This window comes from Phyllostomus hastatus, unplaced genomic scaffold (genome assembly GCF_019186645.2).
Source record: "Phyllostomus hastatus isolate PE091 unplaced genomic scaffold, TTU_PhHast_1.1 phas_contig_147, whole genome shotgun sequence".
Classification (NCBI taxonomy): Eukaryota; Metazoa; Chordata; class Mammalia; order Chiroptera; family Phyllostomidae; genus Phyllostomus; species Phyllostomus hastatus.
The window spans coordinates 7,176,706-7,202,256 of record NW_025333603.1 but is presented as its reverse complement, the minus strand read 5'-3'; the positions used below and the strand labels follow the sequence as shown (position 1 = coordinate 7,202,256).

Sequence of the window (25,551 nt, the reverse complement as noted above, 5' to 3'; positions counted from 1 at the left end):
TAGGTTTATGAGTTGCAGCTTAGAAAACACTTCATGATAAAGAGCCAAAAAAGATAAGATTGTGAAATATATTTAAAATAGTTGTAAGTCCTGTACTTCAAACAAGGTCTTTTAGGAATCCAAACTTGCCTCTCTGTAAAAGCCTTTTAGAGAGGTGGGTACATGCTTATACCATCAGGATAGTCATTAAGATCCTTGTGCCAGATACTTTATTTCTTCATTTTATTTATTAAGGATTTTGGACTTTATCCTAGAGCAGTGGAAGGGCAGCCACTAAAGGATTTGGGGCGGGGAGTAGTTATGTAAATTACATTTGCATTTTAAAAAGAGATCTTTGAGAACAGTTTGGAAGAGGGTAGTGGGTACTGGATAACTAGTTAGAAAGGCACTGCACTAGCTATAACATGTTAGCTAGTGTGTTGGCAATAGAGATTGGGTTTTATATGAATTTTGTTGATACTTAAGAGAAAAAAAAACAGCAGAATTTAGTAATAGATTATATGGAAAGAATGTGTCCAGGAGATTAGGATATAGAAACCTCAAGGACAGATTAGGGAGAAGATTGGCTGGCTGCAAAGGGGTATAGGAATAAGGGTAATAATAGGATGTGGAATTCAAAGTGGATTAGTTTGTTTTAATGAAAAAAAACTTGTGATGGGCAGGATCCAGTGAAAAGAGGAGGTTGAATGGGCCAGCAGCCAAACTCTATAGTGTAAGATTTCTGAGAAGGTGGAAACCAGTGGTATCCAGACTTAGTAAGATTGGCCTACATAAAAGAAAACAATATATTTAAAGTTATTTTTAATAATTATTAATTAATAGTACATTCATGTAAAATTCTACAAGAGCACAGAGATGAAGCATCTTCTGTTCTCCAGCCACTGAGTTCCACATCCTATGGATAACTAATATTAATGTATTTGTGGATCTTCCAAGAGATTTTATATACATGCAAATAGAATACCCCTTGACACAAAACATAGCCCATTATATCCACATTCTGCACCTTTTTTTTCCCACTTACTGTATCTTGAAGTTGTTTCCCAATCAGTACAAAAAAGCTTAATTCTTCTCTAAGGTTGTACATAGTATTTCTTGTATGTACCATTATTTATTTAGCTAGTTCCCTATTTGATGGACACAGGTTGTTACCATTGTGCCTACATCTTAAGATGAAAAAACTAACTAGAGAAATGTAAACCTGTAGATAGGCCTGTATAGACAGTAGGAGAAGTTAAGGCACCCAGATGTTCTGGATTTAGAAAGCTAGGGGGCCAGCCAATGGAAATTGAATATTTAGGTCAGACTTCCTCCCAGGACCAAACTGGAATTACAACTAAAATAGAGAACAATCAACCTGAATATTTAGGTTAAAAGAGCTGATATGAGGAAACTTAGTTGATCAAATTGAAACCACAAAAGTTGGCATTCATGCTGCCTGTCACTACCAGACCAATAAGTAGAGACAAGGATTGAATCTTCATAGGCACTTTCTTCAGATGGCCAGTGATCTGAGATGATGATGGCTGCTTACGTACCCTCCGAAACCATCTCAATATCCTTTTCAACTCGACCTTTTTACGAGGAGAAGAAAGAGTGGGCGACAGGTTCATTAAAAACAGTTAATTGGATAGAAGGGTAGGTTAGAGGTTTGGAAAAAAAGTTAATTAGATAAGAGCAGCAGTCCAGCAGTGATTTTACTAGTTCTTCTTTATCTGTTGATCAACAGTTCTTTATCCACATCACCAGTGATCCCTGCCTGGAACTCAGTGGCTCAGATATTCTCCACAGCGTGCAGACGCCCTGGGGAACAAAGGATTGAATTGCTCCTGGAGTCACATGGTCATGTATTCCAGTTCCTGGAATAACAGCTATCCACATGCATTAGTCACTTTTACCTATCAACTAAAGCTAAAATCTTTAACTCTTGAGCTCCCCTATCAAAATGAGCAGTAATTATACCTCACCTAAGGAAGTCTGGCCAGGCCAGTAAACCAGATGGGGGAGAGGAGTCACTGGACCAGAGTCAGAGACAACAGCCAGGAAAATTCCTGAAACTACATGTTTTTGTCATTTGAAAGACACTTTCAGAAGACCCCTTTAATAGAGAAGAATTAAGACTATTTTTGGTAGCCTCAAATTGGGACCCTTCATTCAAGCTTAAATGGATATAGCCCATCTGGAGGGCAAGAAGCCCTCTTTAGGGAAAAGGTGGTTTGAGTTCAGAAACTCTTTAAGAAGATATTCCTGCTAATTTCCAAACAGTTTGTTTTCTACCATCTTTTTCAGTAGTAGAACTTGTCATTTTAATCTAAAATAGAAAAATTGGTTAAGTTATAAAGTTGTTTGCAGAGTGACTTAAGACACTTTCAAGTAGCTATAGTTTTTTTTCAGCAACTTCAGTGTGTCTGTGCTGTTACTCACAATGTTGGTTACTGTGAGCCAAGTATAAGATACAAATTATGAAACTGTACAGGTGCTAGAGAAAGCTTGAGGTGGGAGAGCTAACTTTTGGTTAGAGTTGTTTGAGAGGGCTTCTTGAGCATCAAAAAATCAAGACTTTCCTTGTCCCCTTGTTTGGATTTTTTGCATATATCCCTTCAGATGGTTTTTCTGTTTCTCTGACAACCATCTAAGTTCACATAAGTGTCTCTTAACCTGTTTTTTTTTTTTTTCGTTTAATAACTATTGAGAAGCTGAAAACCATAAATTCTCTTCCTAGAAAGATGTACAGACTTCTGCATGCAATTTTAAGGAATTCATGTACTCCCTTAAGCCCTGGGCCGTAGATTAAAAACCTCTGGTTTATTATATCAAACTTTTGTTCCTACCATCTTTCATTGTCTTCTTCAATATATCTAGTCTGCCACAGCCAGGTAGCCTATTAAAATATAGCCTTTATGTTACAGCACTTCAATGATTCCTCAATACTTGCTGCTTAATATACAGGCCAATTATTTAAGAACATTTGATGTCCTCTACTCTTGGAAATTTGATTGAATGGATGTGACAGGGTCACACAGCTGTTTTGTAACACCAGACTGAACCAAATATTCCTGACTTACAGTACATAGCATGTTCTACCATTGGGTTTCATTACATATTTGTAAACCAAAAGTAGTTTGTGGTCTCTAAAAAGATATTTTGATGGCCCTAGCCAGCTAGCTCAGTTGGTTAGAGCATCATCCCAATAATGCCAAGGTTGCCAGTTTGATTCCCAGTCAGGGCACATACAAGAATCAACCAATGAATTCATAAATAAATGGAACAACAGATAGATATTTTTCTCTCTCCCTTCCTCTCTTCTCTAAAATTGGTTCAACAAAAGGTATTTGTTAACAATCTGTCTCTTTCCTTTTGTAGTTATATACACTTTTAAGAGAAAAAAGCAAAGTTAATTCCCACTAATTTGTATAACTTTGTGCTCCAAATTACATTGTTGAAACCAAATATATTGCTTAGCTAATATGTAGCACCCTACATGCAAGGAACTCTCAAAAGAATATTGGACAGCCTGACTGGTGTGATTCACTTGGTTGGGTGTCATACCGCAAAGTGAAAGGTTGCTGGTTCCATTCCTGGTCATGGCACGTGCCTGGGTTGTGGGTTCAGTACTGTGTGGGCACAACCATCAATGTTTCTCTCTCACATCAATGTTTCCCTCTCTTTCTCCCTCCTTTCCCCTCTTTAAAAATAAATAAATAAAGTATACATATATATTTTACAGGGGTGAGCAAAATAGGTGTATAGTTGTGAGTACACAAAGCACTGTTTATTCTTGTATTATTATTTATTTATTATAGTATTTATTTGTATTATAACTTTAAACCTACTTTTGCCCTTGTATGTGTGTGATTGATTTACTACATCTTAAAACTACATGCTAGAGCATGGATGAACTTTGAATACATTAGGCTAAGGGAAAGAAGCCAGACACAAAAGGTCACATTGTATGATTGGATTTATGTGAAATGTCCAGAATAAGAACAGCTTTGTGGCCAGTGGCTGGGGGAAAGGCAAATGGTTGGTAACTACCTAATGGGTACAGAATTTTTTTTTTTTACCCTGTAAAAGATGTTTTATTCTGACAGGGAGGTAGCATTTTCCATATGTTTCTTTTTTTAATCATTTAAAAATTTTTCAATTACAGTTGACATACATTATTATATTAGTTTCAGCTAATGAGTACAGAATTTTATTTTGGAGTGTTGAAAGTGGAAGTATATAGAGATAGTGGTTGCACAACATTGTGAATGTACTAAAGGGCACTGAGTTCCTTTTTTCTTTTCTTTTTTTTTTGTTCTTTTTTAAATTAATTTTCTATTATGTGAATTTCACCTCAGTTTAAAGAGTGGAGTTAGCATCCGTGATAATAGTCATGTTCTTGGCAGAATTACATATACATTGTGACTTGCCTCTATATTGCTTTCATTTTCTGTTCAACTTAGAAATGGGATTTTCCTTCTTTATTTATTTACTTATTTTATTTAGTGACACCAATTTACAAGGTTTTCTTTCCTTTTTATGGGTGCAAATTAAATACAATTACATAGAAATAACTATAACTCATCATCTCAATGCTCTGATGTAACTGCAGTTAACATTTCATCGTATATTTTTTATTCTTTTTCCAAATGAAATGCTTTTATTTAAAAAAAAATTTATTGTTACTCAGTTACAGTTGTCCTAATCCCCCCCATAGCTCTCCCCTGCCCTGCCTTCCTCCCTGCTCCCACAGTGAATCCCCCCCACCCCATTATCTATGCCCATGTGTTCTTTTACTATTTCTTGACTTGACCCTTCCCACTCTTTCCCCCATTTTCCACACCTCCCTGACCCCTCATCATTGTCAGTTTGTTCTTTATTTCCATGTCTGGTTCTGTTTTGCTCATTTATTTGTTTGTTGATTAGGTTCCAATTACAGGTGAGATCATATGTCATTTGTCTTTCACCACCTGGCTTATTTCACTTAGCATAATGTTCTCCAGTTCCATTTATGCTGTTGAAAGGGTAGGAGCTCCTTCTGTCTTTCTGCTGCATAGTATTCCATTGTGTAAATGTACCACAGTTTTTTGATCCATTTACTGATGGGTACTTGGGTTGTTTCCAGCACTGAGTAACGTAAATAGTGCTTCTATGAACATTGGGGTGCATAGATATCTTTAAATTGGTGTTTCAGGATTGTTAGGGTATAATCCCAGCAGTGGGATCACTGGATCAAAAGGCAGTTTCATTTTAAGTTTTTTGAGGATATTCCATACTGTTTTCCACAGCGGCTGCACCAGTCTGCATTCCTACCAACAGTGCACTAATGTTACCTTTTCTCCACAGCCTCACCAGCATGTGTTGTTGATTTGTTAATGATGGCCATTCTGACCAGTGTGAAGTGGTATCTCATTGTCATTTTAATTTGCATCTCTCTGATAGCTCATGATGTTGAGCATTCTTTCATATGTCTTTGGGCCCTCAGTAGGTCCTCCTTGGAGAAGTGTTTGTTCAGGTCCTTTGCCCATTTTTTAATTGGATTGTTTTTCTTCCTGGTGTGGAGACTTGTGAATTCTTTACATATTTTGGTGATCAGTGTCCAACGTATCATTGGTAAATATATTTCCCCATATGGTAGGTTATCTTTTCATTTTGTTGATTTTTTAAAAAGATTTTATTTATTTATCTTAGAGAGAAGGGAAGGGAAGCAGAAAGAGAAACATGTGTGGTTGCCTCTTGCACAATCCCACTGGGAACCTGGCCTACAACTAAGGCATGCGCCTGACTGGGAATTGAACCAGTGACCCTCTGATTCACAGGCCGGCACTCAATCCACTGAACCACACCAGCCAGGGCTATTTAGCAGAGTCTTAATGTTGAGATCCAGGGCATTCTTGGTATCTGTCTTAAAGAGCATCATCATAAAATAACTGTTTTCTTCTTTCCTATGTTAGGATATGTTACATGAAACAACATGAAAAATTAGAAGGCAAGGTATTAGGGATATGGTATTGAGTGAATAGTGTGTTTAAAAAGAAAAGGAAGCACCTGTGTAGGAGCTGCAACAACTGATCCAACTAGAGGATGTAGAAAACCTACTTGGCCATACTAATTTTAGGCCTCCTCAAGAGACCCTGGTTGTTTCAGAGAAGCAGTTTTACAAAATCCTTACTCCTTTCACTTCCAGCCAAAATACACATATTTCACTAGGCTTCTAGGAAAAATTTCATGTTAAAATGTAGGTGTTTGCCAAACAAATGTCAACAAATGGTACTGGAACACCTGCTATCCACATAGTACAAAGACCCCTTTCTCACTATATACAAAAATTAACTCAAGTGGTTTATATCCCTAAATGTAAGAGCTAAAAGTCTTAGAAAATACAGGATTGAGTCTTCATGACCTTGGATTAGGCAAAGCCTTCTTAGATATGATACCAAAAGCACGGGTGATCAAGGGTGGACATCATCGGAATTACAAACTTCTGCTTCAGTAGAAAACTACTTCATCAAGAGAGTGAAAAGTCCATAGGATGCAAGAAAATAATTATAAATCATTTATATGATGCGGAACTGATGTCTAGAATTTATAAGTAACTCTTACAACTCAAAGACAAAACCCAATTTTTAAAAGGGTAAAAGGATCTGAATAGACATTTCTGCAAAGAAGATATAAATGGCCAGTCAGCATGTGAAAAGATGCTTAACGTCATTTGTTTACAGGAAATGCAAATCAAAACCATTGGTGTTTAGCAGTGATTTGGAGAAATTGGAAGGAACCCTAATTCACTGCTCATAGGAATGTAAAATGATACAGGTGCTTTGGAAAAGTTTTGTTAGTTCCTCAAAAGATTGAATATAGAGTTACCATATGACCCTGCAATTCTGCTGCAAGCTATATATCCATGAGAAAGGAAAACATATCCACGTTGAAATTTGTACACAGAAATAATGCTTATAGCAGTATATTCATAACAGCCATAAAGTAGAAACAATCCACTTGTCCATCAACTGACAAATGGCTATACCAAGTATGGTATATACTTACAACACAATATTATTCAGCAATAAAAAGGAATGAAGTTCTGATACATGCTACAACATGGGTGAAATTTGAAAACATTCTATTTATATGAAATATCCAAAATAGACAAATCTATAGAGACAGCAAATTAATGGTTGCCTAGGGCTGGGGAATTGGGGGAGGAGGGGTTTGGGGAATGACTGCTAGTGGTTATATGGGGTTACTTTTGGGTGATGATGAAAATGTTCTAAAATTGTTATAATGGTTACATAATCTTTTAAAAAGATTTTACTTTTATTTCTTTTTAGAAAGAGGGGAAGGGAGGGAGAAAGAGAGGGAGAGAAATATCGATTGGTTGCCTCTCACACATCCCCAGCTGGAGACCTGGCCTGCAACCCAGGCGTGTGCCTTGACAGGAAATCAAACTGATGACCTTTAGGTTTGCGGCTGGTTCTCAGTTCACTGAGCCATACCAGCCAGAGCCAGTTACATAATTTTTAACATACTACACATCATTGAATGTGTTAATTGTGTGAATTGTATCTCAATAAAGGTATTATATTAAATGTAGCCTTTTATCTTATATTTACCTTTTATCATATTTCTTCAATGCTGAGATATACTTTTTTAAACTTTTCAATGCTTTTTGAAATAACATATGTTTTAATTGGTATATACAGTTAATGGATTGAAATGGTTTTCCATTTAGCCTCAAAAACTGTTAGAATCCAAGAAATATACCTCCTAAACTGTTATTTTGCAAAATTCTTTCAACCTAAGTTCAACAGTCTTTGGAGGAAATTGATTTTTATTGGTGATGTTAGTCCTCACCCTTTAAAAAATAACTTAAAGGTGGGGGGGTATCTGTTAGAGAACTTAGTGCAATAAATGTAATAACAGACTTCCTGAGGTCCAAAGCCAACCCTTGGCTGCTACAGACATATTCTTTTTGGAATTTATACACCTTTTAAGCTTGCATCTTTTTTTTAACTCCTCAAAGGCTACATGTATTCTGACTCTGGTTGGTTTCACAAAGAATTCTTAGGTTTATCACTCCTGGCTTTCAAATAAGAATATTATATTTGCATTTGCATTTAAGGATGAAAGGTAAATTTTGAAATCCATATTCTTATGTTAGCTGGTAAAATTCAAAGATAGGATGCTTAAATGAGTAAAATTCCAGTGTTTATTGGCTGTAGCAAAGAAGTAGTTCTAACCATAACTAATGTACTTAGTTGGAGGAATAGCTCTTGGTTTCCAACTACCCTGGAGATCTGCCCTACTGGTAAGCAATTCTTCATTAAGTGGGTGCTATTTCCCATCTGGACACCAGTTTGCTGGGTGAGCAGGAAAAAGTAGTCTAACCTAAGAAAGAAAATGGTAGTGGTACTTAGGAGACTCATGTCTTAGACAAAGTTAACTCTGAGGTGCTTTATTTTATGGTACACATGGATTAGAATCAGAAAGGTTTCAAGGAACCAATACTCATCTCTCTTACTTAGGGGCTTCAGGGTTTTTCATTTGTGGGCTCCCCTAATGTCTGCTTCATTCAGCATTTCTAATATGTTTTTAATACTTTTAGTTTCTTCATAACCTCAGTTTACATATGCCTCTTATTTGCTGCCTGATGACTTTTTGGGTCAGTTGATTATTTTCCCAATTCTAATTCTGAGAGAAGAAAATCTGATTAGTTCAGCCTCTCTTCACCAGTCAGGAGGTACAAGTCATCAAATGTTGGCTGGCCTATGGGTCAACTAGAATGTGTGCCTGTCCCAGAAGTTGCTAGACAGTGGGCCATTTAGGATAGTAGCAACTAAGGGCGAGGTAGTTATCCTCTCGTTACTTGCTATCCCTTAGTATCCCTTCACTATGAGGAATTTAGGCTTCATAAAGACTGAGATCTTATATCTGTCTTGGTCAACATCTTTTTTGCCTGAAACAGCATCTGAAATGTGATTAAGGTGCCTGGACTCAAAATGTGACCTTGATTTTAGTAGCCTTGAGACTTAGACAAATGAATAAGCTTATCTAATGACTTGCTTAATGCTGAGTGCCTGTGTTGATAATGCCTACCAACCCTCCTCCAATTAAGATACTGTTTATAACCCTGTATGGTAAGTGAATATTTATGCAATGAATGAAAGAAACCAACTTTTTTATTTCTTTAAGAAACAAGCAAACAAATGCCAAAACACCACCCTGGAAGCAGTGTTTATTTCTATGTAGATCACTTTGGTTTGTATATTTTCTCATTAAATATAACATGCCCTCATTTATCAGTATCATAGATGGGAATGCTGGCTTTTTCCCCCTCAATATGTATAATTGTATAATTTATATACAAATTATCCTTTATGATTCAGGAAGTGCATTAATGCTAATCTTTGGGGGTTTTGGTTGGTCGACTTGGGGTTTTTTTGGTCAAGAATCATTGAACAGCAGTTAGAATGTGCACTGAGACCATCTATTTCAAATCCTCCATTTTATGGCCTTGAGTTTCAGTTTGGCAAAATTCAGAGAAAACATTCCCAGTGGGAGACTGCAGCTGGGGAGGGGGTGGTGCCAGCAGCAGCTTGTGAGGCTGTAAGGAGAAAATCAGAAGAGCTGACTCTTATTTCCTACTGGAGAAAAGGATACAGCTTTTGGTGACAAGCTGCATTCTTTAGCAATGACTTTATTTTTCCTTCACCACAAACCAGACTTGTACTATTTCCAGCCTCAGCACATTACTTAGGCACTTCCCCACTGCATTCATTGTTTTAATTTCTGAAATCATATCCCCTAAATTTGGTCCAACTTTATTATTAATACAGTACCTTTCAGATAAGACACATTTACTCTTTGATCTTTCTTTCTTGGCTTGTAAACTCCGTAAGATTGGGTCTCATATTTTTCACAACATTCATCATTTTATAGGTTCTTCGTTATATGTTAACAAGCAACTGGAATGCTTCAGAGATTTTTCTCATGAGAAGGTCACATCTTGCTTTTTTGTATGACTGACCCTGTCTTTTTCCTTTGCTCTGCCTCAGCCTATTTTGTAATCCTTTGTTCCTTTATTGTTCCACCCCCTTCCATGATGCTGCATTTCTTTTCCTAACACATATTTTATAATAATTTTACATTTTTATTTAAGGTAAATGGATTCTCTTGTTCGCATGGCAAATTAAAGAAAGGATTAAGAAGAAAAACGTGTTTAATTTTATTTAAAACATTGTAGCTTCTCTTATTATAAATTCTCCTCAAAATTTAAATTCACAGAGGAAATGCATGTGTGCATGTGTGTTTTCTATCAATACTGAGGAAATGATAGATAAGATTATAAGACATTTAAGTAGTTGATAAAGGAAAGGGGAAGAAAGAGGAATGAGAAGAATGAGATGTCTACCTTGGAGGACTAGTGATGTCATGAAAGGAAGGCTAGGTATTGAGCCCCTATCTTGATAGGTACTTTACTTACATTTCCTTAGTTATTCCTTATAACACTCTTTGAAGATAGGTATTCTGTTCATTTTTCTGGTGAGGAACCTTATGCTTAGAGGTATTATAGTTACCTACCTGGTAAATGCCACAGCTGAAATTCCATGAAATGTCTCTGCTCTTTCCACTATATTTCTCTGTCATTAACCTAAATAGTGGGCATAGATTTTCTGAGTTTGAGAAGGATTGTGGAAGTAGAAAGAGGTAATTAGTTTGGTTTTAGGCATCTTAAAGTTCATGTGGGATAGATAGGCAGAAATTTGGAAGAGGCAGGATCTTGATTATAATTTATATGAAATTTTCCTTCTTGGTTTTATTGTGGCTTAATCCAGAACATTAGCAGTTTTTCCATAGTGTGTTTCCAAAATCCTGATATGACTATATGATGTGAATTACAGGAACATGATAAGTGCTTTGGTTCAAATCATTTAGTTATCCAGTAATGTTTATTGAGTCCCTACTATGTGTTGGATACTGTGCTGAGTATATAGTATACATTGGTAAGCAGACAGACACAGTCCCTACCTTTGTCAAGCTTATAGTTTATTGGTAAGAAAATACATTAATCAAATGATTGCACAGATAATCACATACCTTTTTCACCCAAACACAAAATACCTCATGAATTATATTCATGGACATAGTGATGAGGGCGACCAATTGAACCACCCTTGAAGGTGCTAGCATTCATAAACTGATTTATAGTATTCATTTTAGTACTAAGTGCCCTTACTATGGAAGTGATTAATTTTTAAACATCATTTTGGCCTGGCCCATGTGACTCAGTTGGAATGTTTTCCCATAACCAAAGTGTTATGGGTTTGATTCCCAGTCAGGGCACTTATCTAGGTTGTGTGTCTGATCCCCAGTCTGCGTGTACAGGAGGCAACCAACTGATGTTTCTCTCCCCCTTCCTCTATCCCTTCATTCTATAAAAGCAAGGGAAAAAATGTCCTCAGGTGGGGATTAAAAAAATAAAACATTATTTTGCACAGATCTTCAAAATCATATTTAGGTTCTTATTTGCGGCAGTGGTGGAGGTAGGTATCATTATTTTCAGTAATTCTCATAGAAATAGCACAACAAAAACAACTCTATAACCCCAATGTTACAGCATATGTACTACTAACTTTATTAGGTATTTAACAATTAGCAGGGGGTTCCAGGAAATGTAAAGAAACCCTGAAATGAGTCCTGGCTGATGTAGCTCAGTGGAATGAGCACAGGCCTGAGAACCTAAAGGGTCGCTGGTTCGATTCCCAGTCAGGGTGCATATGCCTGGGTTGCAGGTCAGGTCCCTTGTGGGGGTGTGCAAGAGGCAACCATATATTGATGTTTCTTTCCCTCTCTTTCTCCCTCCCTTCCCCTCTCTCTAAAAATAAATAAATAAAAATCTTTTATAAAATCAATCACTTTTTTAAAAAAAGAAACCTTGAAATGAAAACAGACACTAAAGTAAGTTAATGGGTGACTAGCATTTGTAGGTGATATTTTTAGTAGACGATTTATTCATCTCTCCATTCAGTAAGGAGCAAAAACAGACAATTATCGTGGATCCTAACAGTTTGTTAGGGAAGACTAACATTCAGATTATAATTATGTAAACATAAAATTACATCCATGACAAAAGCTTTGAAGAAAGGTAACTTGGTGTATAAGAACCTATAACAGAGGAGAATGGTTAGTTAGGAAAGATTCCGAGAAAGTAGAACTAGCTCAGCTGAGCTCTGAAGAAAGAAAAAGAGATATTTAAGCAGAGTGGTGATGGAGGAGGATCTGAAAGAAGGCCAGTAGGGCTAGATAGCAACAAATGAATTGTTAGATGAGGAAGGAGAAGTAGATAGGTAGGTTGCCGGACTATGGAAGTTTGTTAAGGACTTTGGCCTTTATCCTAACAGCAGTAGGAAGCTAACTGAAAGAGTTTTAAGATGTGTGTGACAAAGGCATAGGGTTGGATTTGTTTTGAAAGGATTGCTCTAACTTCTGGGTAGATAATGAATTACGATTTTGTAGCTAATATTGTACACTAGGTAAGAATTGGGAGCTTAGACTGGAGTATTAGCAATAGACATGGAAAGAAAAGAACAGATTCTGTCAGTATTTCAATAGAAAATACATTTACTAGAACTTGGTGGTGTGTTGAATATGGTAGGGTAAGGGAGATGGTGGTACCATGGATGTCTCTATATTACAGGACTAGAAAAAAAATGTCATTCATTGAGACAGTAAAGCTTTAAAGAAGACCAGATTTTGGAGGGAAGTTGATTATTTGAAGTACTTTTGGAACACTGAATTGGAACTCTCAAGTAGAGCCTAGAGTTTTAAAAGGGAGATTTAGACTGGAATACATATTTGTGAATCATTTATAACTAATTGGTAATTTTAGCTATTAACATGGACATAGTTATTAAGGGAAGAGAATTGGACAGAAGAAGCCAAGACAAAACCAGTCACATTTGTGACTCCAAATAGTCACATGCTGAGGTATTGGGATTAGGGCTTCAACATACGGAATTTGGGAGACAATTTAGCCCATAACAGCATCTCTATCCAAAGACGTTTTTGTGTATGCTATATAAAAAGTGTTCAGAGTATTAGTTTCTTCAAGGGTCTTCTTAAATTTATTTCAAGAAAAGGAATAAAACGCAAGTACTGTGTAACTACTGTTCTCACGATAAGCCTTTTTCCAAGGGGCATTTCTAATGAACATCTCCACATAAAGTATTTGAAAACAAAGGGAGTCAGTGCAGGGGGTATTCTTCATTACCAACATTATCTAGAATGTTCATCAGTTCCATAGAATGACTCGTGGGACTCAGCATATACAGTGAACCTTGGTTCTTTAATTTGTTCCAGAAGGCTGTTCAAGAACAAAACTGTTCCAGATGGGAGATGTTCAAGAACTGAGGTTGACTATACAATTGTAATCAGTTGTAATTATAATTGTAATTATGTAAATCACATAATAAATCATGTGATTTATTATGGGAAAGAATACAAATCAAAATCAGCAAAGGGAAAAGGTGCATGTGTTCATAGCAAACTGGCACAAGCTTCTAAGAGTCCTGTCGTACTGGTGTCTACCAGAGAAGCCCAAGGCCCTGACTAGGCACTAACTGCCTAGCACATACCCAAATTCTAGACTCCCAGAAGGAAAGCAGGTATTCAGCATAAATCATATTATTTACCCAAAGAGTTTAAGCACAGTGAGCATCAGTTAGGGAATCATGAGAACTGTCCTGGAATCTAAATCTTAAAAAATTGTGGTTTTTATATCCCTGTCTAAGATTCCATTTTGCCACCTAGAAAATGCCATTGGATCTCTAGTTCCTAAACAATAACTCATATATCAGGCCAATTTTAACAGATATTGCTGGCAATTAAAATGAGGTGTGAGCGGTAAGAAGGGTGAGGCAGTGTCCATCTTTAAAATATCAGGAGTTCTACCCTGGCTGGTGTAGCTCAGGGGAGTGAGTGCAGGCTGTGAACCAAAGCATCGCTGGTTTGATTCCTAGTCAGGGCACATGTGTAGGTTGCGAGCCAGGTCCTCAATGGGGGGGCATGCGAGAAACAACCACACATTGGCATTTCTCTCCCTCTCTTTCTCTTTCCCTTCCCTTCTCTCTAAAAATAAATAAATAAAACCTTTAATATATATAGATATATAGAGATAGATATAGATACAGATATAGATATATAGAGATATATATAGATATAGATATCAGGTGTTCTAAGTCATTTTCTTCCCCCTATGGCTTTCTGAAAAGTTGCATGTAAACTGAAATTAGAATGTTAAATCATTTAAAATATCTAGGTGGCTCTGAGAGACTTTCTTTGGTTTAACAAAAAATACCAAATAAGAAAATGCATCCATAATGAGAATAATTAAAAGATAGGGTTTTAATTTTAATATCTATTAGTAAGTTTCTTCATAAATTAGAGCTTTCCTTTTCTATTGTGCTTTCTGCATTCTCTTTACACAAAAAACCATAAGACCAAAGAAATCTAGCCTCTTAAAAAGCACATGCGTAGAGATACTACTTGTAAGGAATTTAGTTCTTTTTGTTTGTAGTAGATGAGTTTAAGGATTTTGGACTCCTTTATTACCCATAGTCTTATTTATACTAGTTGTTCCAGTGTGACTTCACATGCGTCATATCCTGGTGTGGATGGCAGCTCATCAAGACTGGACAGCTGGACTGGGACTGAGAGTCAGGAAGGTAGTTTAGACTGGAAATGGTAACCCAAGGGTTAAAAAACTCACAGCTTGCAGGGGTCATAACAGAGGCCAACATGTTTTCTTGTATTCAGGGACTAGAGCAATTAGCTTAAAGCCTGCAAACCAGAGTGATTTGATGATGAGGAGAAAACTAAGGGTTAGAATAAGTTACAGATGTTGACATTTGCAAAGCTCATTGATGTTCTTATATACAAATGTATCATCACCCTCTAAAATGCTGCTATTATTTCCTGTATTCAAAGATATGAAGCTATGTGTCTCAAGTCACCACAGTAAATAGCAGAGACTCTACTCTTTTAATTTTTCAGAGTGAAAATCCTATATTAAATAAAATTGTGTTCCTTTGATTCTAGGATTCTGCCAAGGTACCCCAGGAAAGGGGTGAGGAAGGGATGGGGATGCTCATCCCCTCTAGGCGACCGTTCCATCCCAGCCCCATTCTACCAGAGTTAAGGTTCTTTTAAACAAAATAGTTTTGATGTTTAAAAAACCCAGTGAAGTAGTAGACTATGTTACCTCTTCATACCAGTTAGTTTATGAAAGTGACACTAGAGAATAGAAATTCCCAAAGTGAGTTCACTGTCCTCTAGTGTTCTTGCTTAGGTAGGAGCAGAATTTGACCTTCCCCCAACCTTACAGTAAGAACTGCCTGAAATAGTCCACAGGAGTTCTAATCGAAAGACAGACAGAGAAGGTATGGCTACACTTTAGAGTTTATTTTTCTACCAGTAATAGAATCTGTTTTTACAGGGGCAGTTTGTAGATGGATTTGATGTTCTTTGAAATTCTTAAATTCTAGATGTTATTGAAATTATAAAACCTTTATTGCAAGTGAAAAACCTTTCTAGAACCATTTATTAGAAATGCTTTATTTTGATGGCTCCCTTGAAATGTCATTTCAATGTACTGTTCTTCAAAGTGATGTAAATGGATAAAATCCAAATCATTTAACTTAATGAATCTTCTTGCTATCCAGCAACCAAACAGTGTAGTAGAAACTACTGGCTTAAAGGGAGACCAAAATTTTTATTTCAACATTGTTGGTAATTATGTGACTCAAGGTGGGCAAGCTTGAGTCGATAAAAAGGGGGAGTTGGTCTTAGATGAACTCTAAGATTCTTTTTTGAAAAATTGTGCTTACCTCTGCCTATTTATGTATTTATTGAGGGAGGCTGCGGGGGGCGGGGGGGAGAGAATGAATATGAATATCGCTCTGTTGTTTACTTATTTATGCATTCATTTGGTTGATTCTTGTATGTGCCAGACCAGGAATCGAACCCACAACCTTGGAGTATCTGAATGATAATGATACTCTAACCAACTCAGGTACCTGGCCAGGGCTCATTTCTTTTTCTTTTAATTAAATTTTATTTATTTGAGTTTCAGCTTCATTAAGGTATGATTGACAGAAAACAATTGTAAATCCAATTCATTTCTCAAAGTAAATATTGGGGCACTGTTCTACAGTCATATAGTATTAGAACTGTGATAATAATAGCTAACAATTTAAAGAGCCTTTATATGTTTGTTTCATGTGGTACCAGAGACTCTTAGGATTCCCTTTTAATTCTTACAGTGGTTTTCATACTTTACACATAAAGAAACTGAGGCTCATAGAGGTTAAACTTGGCCAAGATCTTAAAGCTAATAAGTTACAGAACAAGATCAGTCTTTTTGACCTTGAACCATGAAACTTTTCTGCATTGAAAGTTTGCCTATCAGCCATAAAACCTTGAAGGGGGTGACTAGCTAAACCAGAAATGCAATGGCTATATTTACGGTCATTAACAACTAAAGTTACTTTTATATACACTGTGAAGCCTAGTAAACAGTTATTTTTCTAGTGTATAACATAGGGCTTTAATATATGTGTTGCATATAAAATGTTCTCTGAATTTGAGCTACAAACTGAAAAATTTTGTATATGTACAAAGCTCATTTGAAAGAAAATACTCATTTAAAAAAATTCTGTTTATAAAGCAAAAAATTGCCTGTTGTCATAGTGTATATATGCAGGGCTGAGAAAAAGTTTTCAAGCTCTACCAGAGAAACACAGTCATTTTGGTACTTACCTTCCTCTGTGAAAGCTAGAACAATTGACAGTTTCCTTACATAATGATTGCACATGTAACAGAAGTTCCCTGTATTCTGTATTAACCTTCCTAAATCTCTTCTAGGTGGACAACACCTGTATAATTCAGCTGAGGCTAGAGGCAGAGTCTGTCAATATTGAGTGTCATGGAGGAGGATTGGGGAAGGGTTCATTCATGTCAACAACATACTGGACAGGGAGAAGTTATATCAATAGACCGGCAGGGAACGGTAGAGGAAATAACAAGAGCAAAGACGGTAAGATGGAAAAGCACGGAACTTACAGAAAACAGCTAGTTCGGCTACAATAATAGATATAGCTCTTTGAATGCAACATTAATGGTTGTATTAACTACCATTTGTAGACTTTCTCCAATTCCAAGGTTCACCAACTTTCTCATTTAAGGTTTGTAACAATCTTGCTTATATAAGTAAGGTAAGATCTAATCCAGATAGGTTAAATAGCTTAAATATGGTTACTCTCGTTAAGTGGCAGAGAAGTAGCTTAAGCCCAAGGTTGTCAGGATCCAAGGGCCATCCTTAGTAATATGAGGTCTTCTTTGCATGTAATATACATGAAATAAATATTTGGATGAAGGAAATAGTTTCTAGAAGCATTCACATGCTGGATTATTATTTCCTAAATGATAAAAGTATGAAAGTACTTTAAGTGTTAATGAATTTGTGTGGAAATTTATAAAATATGAAACATTGAACTACTGATAATTTACTTGTACCAGAGAATACACTCTTAATTGTTTGATAACAGATTTACATTTATTTGGTCTGAATCTCAGAGAAAAAGAGTATTTAAAGTCTTACATTGAACTGTCTTGGACAAGAAACTCAATAACTTCTGTGAGAAATGGGGTTCATAAGGATAAGGCTAATTTAAAGGAACATAATGGTATCTTTAGGCGATGTTGTGGTAAGGTTTTTTTCCCCTAACTTATATCTGTCTGAGACTTTTCCCTAAAATTTCTCTTTGGAAAGGATATATATGTTTATATTTGCACCTTTATAAATTCTCAGGGTGGATGCTCTCTCATTTATTTTATTTTGAACCACAGAAGCCTTTAGTTCAAAACAGCCCCAATTGATGCTAGCTCTGGATGATTATGGAGGTCATTTCACAGAATTTCTTTTTAAAGCTTAACACAAATTTAGCAGTTACTCCTGGAGGCAAAATCTCATAGTTGCAAATGTTGGCTGATATTATAAACAAGTGCTTAAATTGTAGAGATCATGAGTGATCCTACAGGATGAATGGAAATAGCATTTTCTAATGTAATATGAGTAAATAGTTGTGATTTGACATTATATTCCCTGTGACAGTTTCATACATGGATGCAAAGTGATATGTCTCAGTTTACTCAGTGCAGATGTTCTTTGGAAAACATCATATTAAGTGGCTCATATAGTTCTAGCCACAATGAAATTATTAGATCAGAGATGCACTATCTTACTCATACCTCATTGAGGTGTCTTCTCAAATGTCTCATCAGAGAGGTTTTCTCTGAGCATCTTATGTAAAGTAGCAACTTCTGTCACTCTAGGAACTTTATTTTTGTTTATTCTCAATTCCCCATCACCTGACACATAACAGATACTCAGTGAATATTTGTTGAAAGAATATATAAAGAGTATGAATAAAATTGTTTTAAAGATGTGAGTAGAAAAGCAATATGGCAATATGTCTAAATACATTTTAAATAGTAATAATATGATAAGCAGGTATTTGGCTATTTAATTTATATCCCTAAAAGCTGTGTATTGCATTTGGGTGGAAAGGTGGTCTCATGTTGGCTCACTCAGTTATCATATCCAAAAACCTAAAAGGAATTTTATAAAAGTTTATCGCAACAAACTTCAATCTTTTCAGGTAAAGAGTAAATTAATTTTAAGGTTGCTGTCTATATGGAAAGAAAAAATAAAATTGCTAATAAGAGCCTGTAATAGCCAGTGCTTTTTTTTTTCACCTCCATTTTCCATGTCTATTATTTTTTTCATTATGTTATTGATTATACTATTACATTTTTCCCAATTTTTGTCCTTTTGTCCACCTACATCCAGCACCCCCCGACTCCCTCACAGCAATCCCCACACCATTGTTCATGTCCATGGGTCATGCGGATAAGTTCTTCAGCTACTCCATTTCCTTTACTGTACTTCACATCCACATGGCTATTCTGTAACTACTACTTTGTACTTCTTAATCCCCTCACCTCTTCACCCATTCTCTCACACCCTCCTCCCATCTAGCAACCATCAAAATGCTCTCTGTATCCATGATTCTGTCTCTTCTCTTCTTGTTGGCTTGGTTTGTTTTTTAGATTCAATTGTTAATAGATATGTATTTATTGCCATTTTATTGTTCATAGTTCTGATATTCTCCTTTTTCTTAAATAAGTCCCTTTAACATTTCATATAGTAATGGTTTGGTAATGATGAACTTCTTTAGTTTTTTCTTGTCAGGGAAGCTCTTTATCTGATCTTCAATTCTAAATGATATCTTTGCTGGGTAGAGCAATCTTGGCTGTAGGTCCCTGTTTTTCATGACACTTGAGAAATCAGCTGACAGTCTTATGGGAATTCCCCTGTAGGTAAATAACTTTTTCTTGCTTCTTTTAAAATTCTGTCTTTATCGTTAACCTTTGCCATTTTAATTATGATGTGTCTCGGAGTGGGCCTCTTTGCATCCATCTTGTTTGGAACTCTCTATACTTCCTGGACTTGCTTGTCTGTTTCCTTCACCAAATTAGGGAAGTTTTCTTTCCTTATTTTTTCAGATGGATTTCCAATTTCATGCTCTTTCTCTTCTCCTTCTGGCATGCCTGTGATGCAAACGATGAAACATTTGAAGTCCTCCCAGAAGCTATTTGCACTGTCCTCATTCTTTTAATTCTTTTTCCTTTTTCTTGTTCTAATTGGTTGTTTTGTGCTCCCTTATGTTCCAAATAATTGATTTGATTCTCGGCTTCATCTGCTCTACTGGTTCCCTGTAAATTGTTTTTTATTTCAATTAGTGTATCCTTCGTTTCTGATGAAGGAATCTTTTTTATGCTGTTGAGGTCCTCACTAAGTTCCTTGAGCATCCTTGTAATCATTGTTTTCAACTGTGCATCTGATAGATTGCTTATCTCCATTTGGTTCAGTTCTTTTTCTGGAGTTTTGATCTGTTCTTTCATTTGGGCCATGTCTCTTTGTCTTCTCATTTTGGCAGCTTCCCTGTTTGTTTCTATGTATTAGGTAGACCTGCTATGACTCCCTGTCTTAGTAGTGTGGCCTAATACAGTAGGTGTTTTGTGGGGTCCAGTGGCACAACCTCCCCTATCACCCAAGCTGAGTACTCAAGGTGAGACCTACATGTGGGCTGAGTACACCCTCCTCTTATAGTTGAGCTTTGATTGCTGTTGGCAGGTCAATGGGAGAGATTTACCCAGGTCAGTCAGCTACAGGGACTGGCTGTGACCACAGACCACCAACTTCTGCCCTCTGTGAAGGATCATCTGTGCAGGGGCAGGGTGGTGGTGCTCTGATGTGGTTGTAGCTGTCCACTGGATGCATAGGCTCTGGGGTTTCCCAGGTGATGCAGGCAAGGTCAGCCCCAACCTGTGTTCTGTCCCAGGCCACCCTGCATGAACTATAAAGCAATCTGACATGGCTGCTAACTTTTGCTGGGCTTGGAGATTCCCAGGCAAAGCCAAGCTGTGATCCTAGGTTGGCTGCTTCTGGTGCCAGGCCTGGGGTCACTTAGCAAGAGTTATGAGGCCTGAGGACTAACTGAAGTCAGCTGCTTGTTTGAAAAGATCTAGGAAGTTGTGAAGTGTGAACCAAGTCCTATATAGAAAAGCTATGGTTAACAACTTGGGTGGAACAGAACCTCAGGGGATCTCCAGAGTAGGGCAAACGGTATTAGCCAGGTTGATGGAGTCTCAGATATGCCACCTGCTTGCTGGTTTCATGGCTTTGTAGGCAGAAGGTTCAGCAAAGGAACAATGGCCTCTGCACACCTTTCTGACTGCGAGAAAGCTGTTCCTAGCTCTCATCTAATGTCAGGCACTTCAGTTCCTCCCTGTATGTCACTGGTACCTTTCAAGCTGCCACCCTCATGCTAGAGCTCAGAAGGAATGAGTCTAAGTAAGTTTTTGTGTGTTCTTTAAGAGGAACTGCTTGGGACTCCAGAAGTTTCTTGTACCCACTCAATCCCCACTGGTTGTTGTAGCCAGAAGTTACTGGGACCTATCTTCCTGGCACTGGAACCGTGGGCTTTGGGACCTGGTGTTATGTTGGGCTAGAACTCCTTGCTCCCGAGATATCCCTCCTGAATTTTTGTCCACCACACGTCAGTGCGAGACCAGCCCATTCTGTGTCTCCAGCCCTCCATCACTCTGGATGGATCTACCAGTCTAGATGGATGTGGTTTCTTTAATTTTGTAGTGGTCAGACTTCCGTTCATCTCAATTTCTGACCATTCTGAGTGATGGTTATTCTATATTTTAGTTGTAATTTTGATGTAGTTGTGCAAGGAGGCGAGCCATGTTTACCTACACCTCCATCTTGACTGGAAGTTTTGGCCAATTCTAATGTAAATGGTGTAATGGTATACTGAGGCCACAAAACTCCATTGTGACCTTCAGGACATTGCATACAATTTATTAGATGAATTAATTATATTGATTTATCTATTCATGTATCAAGAATGAATATATATCTGGGTTTTATGGTCCTCATGGAGAAATACTTCATATAACAGTTCATGTTGGTTTTTCAGGGAAGCTTGTGTTTATATCCTTCAAAGTAGGTCAGATATGCTACAGTTAAATTGGAATAAAACAGAATCTCATACCACTGTACACTAGCTCAGGCTACCTCTCCCTAGACTCCCGTCCTCCCTCCAGTGAAAAATAAAAGAAACAAAGGAAAAATGTAAACCCAGAAAACAGATTTTTAATAAAATATCCTTTTCTCCATTTCTTAAAATTTAGGAACAAGTTCCAGTTCCAGTCTATCATCCAACACCTAGCCAGACTCGCCTAGCAACTCAGCTGACTGAAGAGGAGCAGATTAGGATAGCTCAAAGAATAGGCCTCATACAGCATCTGCCGAAAGGAGTTTATGACCCTGGAAGAGATGGATCAGAAAAAAAGATCCGAGAGTAAGTTTTAATAAATTTATACGTGTTTCAGAGGTCTACCTTCAGAGATTTTCTTTTGAAAAATACTCCCCTGCATTTTATTAATCAGATACTATAATCAGTTAATGCAAGAGAATATTTAGATGTAGCAATTTAAGAAAACTTTTATATAAAAATAGCTAAAAATGATGATAAACCCTTTTATATATTGCTTGTGTCCATTTGGATGAAAGTTGATGTCAGCTAAAAATGATCCATCTTTGTATGAACTAGTACCAATATTGCCTCAGCTGGGAAAGCAGTTTGGCGATGTGTCAAGGACCTTCAGGTCTACTGTACCCTCTGAGACAGTTAATTCTAGAGATTATCCCAAAATATGTACTTCACTCCAGTTCCTATAGCTTTATGCATAAAGATATTCACCATAGTTTTATTTAGTGAAAAACAACAGTAGAGGTATAGTTAAGTAGTCAATTGTGATATAAGAATACTTTGGTTGGTTATGTAGCCATAATCAATTGGCTTATTCAAATAAATAAATAAATCAGACTAAAAAAAATAAATTGTTCACTAAGGGTTTTTAGTGATATGAGGAAAATCTTGTATCAGTTTCTTGAATAATTTTATTAAGCCCGATGAGTTGAATATAAAATTTTACTTCTGGGGAGTTTTTGTCCTCAGAATTATTGTCTGAGAGCTTCTAATGAAGGCAGACATACTCGTTGTAGGTTGAGAGTGGTCTTGCCAATTCAAGCTTGATGTAATTTACTGTGTTGATGTTTGACTGTTTGAGCCATAGCACCATTTAGTGCTGGCAGTTAAGATCGTAGCCTATCTAGAATACTGACTTTTGAAACACTGCAGAATTGGGTTGCTTTTTGAACGTGAGGAAGAGTGTGGTCAACTTGAAACTGGGGTTAATGAACAGAATTCCAGCCTATGGCAGACCAATAAATAGGCTGAAATTAGTATTCTGTTTCTATATGTAGTTATTAAAATGCAAACTGTCTTACTCCTGGACTTAGACTAAAAACTCAGTTCAAGGAAACAAAGTTTATTTAGCTGGTAGTTTCCTACCTAAAGCATCACATTCTCCTTTCGCTGTCTTCTACATGTATCTGTTTTACAAGCACAGTTCTGGCAACGGACTTGATCCACATGTGGTCCATTTCTCTGTGTTATGTTGATTGCTCTCAAATCAGGAATTGAAATAGGAGATTGTGGATGGTTTAACACTTACAGGAAAAAATTTCAATTTGCTTTGGTGGTAGGATGACATTTTTATCTGTTCAGATTAACACTGTCTTCGTAATGAGATTTTAAAGAGTATTCTAAAGAGATCACTTCTCTAAAAATGCTTTCTAATTTCTTTCCCTCACTCCCAACAGGTGTGTGATCTGTATGATGGACTTTGTTTATGGGGACCCAATTCGATTTCTGCCGTGCATGCACATCTATCATCTGGACTGTATAGATGACTGGTTGATGAGATCCTTCACGTGCCCCTCCTGCATGGAGCCAGTTGATGCAGCACTGCTTTCATCCTATGAGACAAATTGAGCCAGGATCTCTCATCTGACTTCAAGTGAACCGTCATTTTTGGTGGTTTTGATCTTTTGTCACTGAGCCCAAAGAGCCAGGGATTAGGAATTAAGATCATGCACAAAGTTTCCTAAAGATTTCTGAATGGCTGCAGATGTTAGGGGAAAGTATGTCATATTTTAGAAACTTACGGGGAAAAGTAGGATGGTATTTTTATGTAAAGCCTTGACCCAGTGTTTAAAAAAAGTATAATTGTATTTAGATCTTGTTATTGCTCCAGTACATAGGAATTGTGTAAAGTGTTACAGCAGCTGTACATGTTTCAATTGTGTGTGTTGAAGATTAGGAAAAAGATAGTGATTGTTTTTCCTAAATGAAATAACTTTCTTCTCCCCCCAACCCCAAATTCTTTTCTCAAGTTGCTGGCATTTGGGTCAAGGTTTTATTAAAAGCTACATTTTATAACACTGGCACAAAAAAAAAGTAGTTTTAAGCTTGTTTGCACAGTTCTTTTTTTCCATTGGAAATGGAATTCATTGCCTTAGGTCTTTTTTAATAGTGTATTATTATCGTTGGGGCTGGCTCTATGCTTGAAAACCAGTTTATTTATAACCTGTTATGTGCTATATCTGTTTGCAGTTAGGAAATGCAGAATTCAAAGTGATCTCCTAGCTTGTAAGCAAACTGAGATGCACTATCCCTTTTCTATTAAAAAAAATGAGATAATGTGTCAAGAAACCAACTCTAATTAAATGGGGTTTAATATTACCCTTTCTTGTGTGTTTTATCTAATTATTTTGGTTAATATGGTGATAAAAGTGAAGGTAAATTTTAAATATAAGATTTCTGATTTATTGAACTAGAATTATGCCATGAGGCTTATGTAAAAATGAAAGTGGCACCATGGTGAAACTGAGAAAAGTTTCTCAGTTTAACAATTTTGATTTATTTCTTGTGACCTCCCTCCCTGTTGTCTTGAACCATAACAAAAGGATACTGCATCTCTTATTATTGTAGTGCTGAGGTTAATTGAAGTTACACAAAATGCATCTCAGTCTCATTTTTCTTGGGAAGTCCTGCTAGCTGACTGACAGGTCTGGTAAGCAAGGAGAATTAAGATAAATGTATTTCATGTTTTGCACACAAATGCAGAATTTGTATAATCACATGACTTCATAGTTGTGATCTGAAAAAAGAAGGAATTTCTCCTTTATCTTTTTCTTGCAGTTAATGTAAGAACACTGAATCTCTAAGCTTCTGAAGTGTTAGAGGTAGAGATGGTCTAGTAAAGATGTAGTTGTAATGTTTTATCCACTTAGCATGTGTTTATTTTCCCTTATGTACTCAAAGGTGATTCATTTGTTCAGCTCAGTGATATACAGCTAAAAAAAATTAGAAAAAGGAGAAGCAATTTCAACTTAACAAATCAGAAATGTTTCTTATTATTTTATATTGAGTTGAATATTTGACTCTAACACTTTTCTACATACAAAACACAAGTATCCTAAAGTTTCTTCATAACTGCATTATAGAGGAATTAAGTATGTCATAAGTACTTCTTAAAGATTTGATGTTTGACTCTACTATCCATGTGTTGGTTTGTTTTCTCATGAGCCCCATGATGGAAAGACTTCAAGATGAATTTGAGGGGGGAAATGAAAGAAATTAGATTGTCAGGTTCTGTTAAATTGTTACATGTATCTTGCTTAAGTTTTTGTTTATTAATTTATATCCACCCAATTACATAAAGCAAATTTGGAGGAAACCTGAAATTGTGTAGTATTTTTAGTGACCTTTTTTTATTCTTGTATTTTCTGCTTAAATATGATGTCTGTGTAATCAAGTATTACAGCCAGACTTTTTTTTCCTAGATCGTTAAATTTGGTAAATGAACTTTTTAAAAAAAATCATTTTCTGTCTTATTGTTAGTCTTCTTTATGCAAGGCTTCCATCACAGACGTTTGGCAGTGATATTGAAGGAACCAGTATTGAGCTGAATACTTTTTTTTTTTAGGGTACTTTGTATTCTTTGATTTCAGTCATCAGTTACCAT

The 25,551-nt window shown here is 36.5% G+C and overlaps 1 protein-coding gene across 1 annotated transcript in view; it reads left to right on the top strand.

Annotated features, from left to right (window-relative positions):
- RNF11 (ring finger protein 11) overlaps positions 1-25,270 on the top strand; it is a 47,100-nt gene extending 21,830 nt beyond the window's left edge. Inside the window, exons 2-3 of the mRNA XM_045858394.1 lie at positions 21,808-21,977; positions 23,345-25,270. Coding sequence (XP_045714350.1) covers positions 21,808-21,977; positions 23,345-23,516 — 342 coding nt within the window. The 3' untranslated portion in view covers positions 23,517-25,270. The remainder of the gene's footprint in view (positions 1-21,807; positions 21,978-23,344) is intronic.
- Positions 25,271-25,551: the final 281 nt, after the last annotated feature.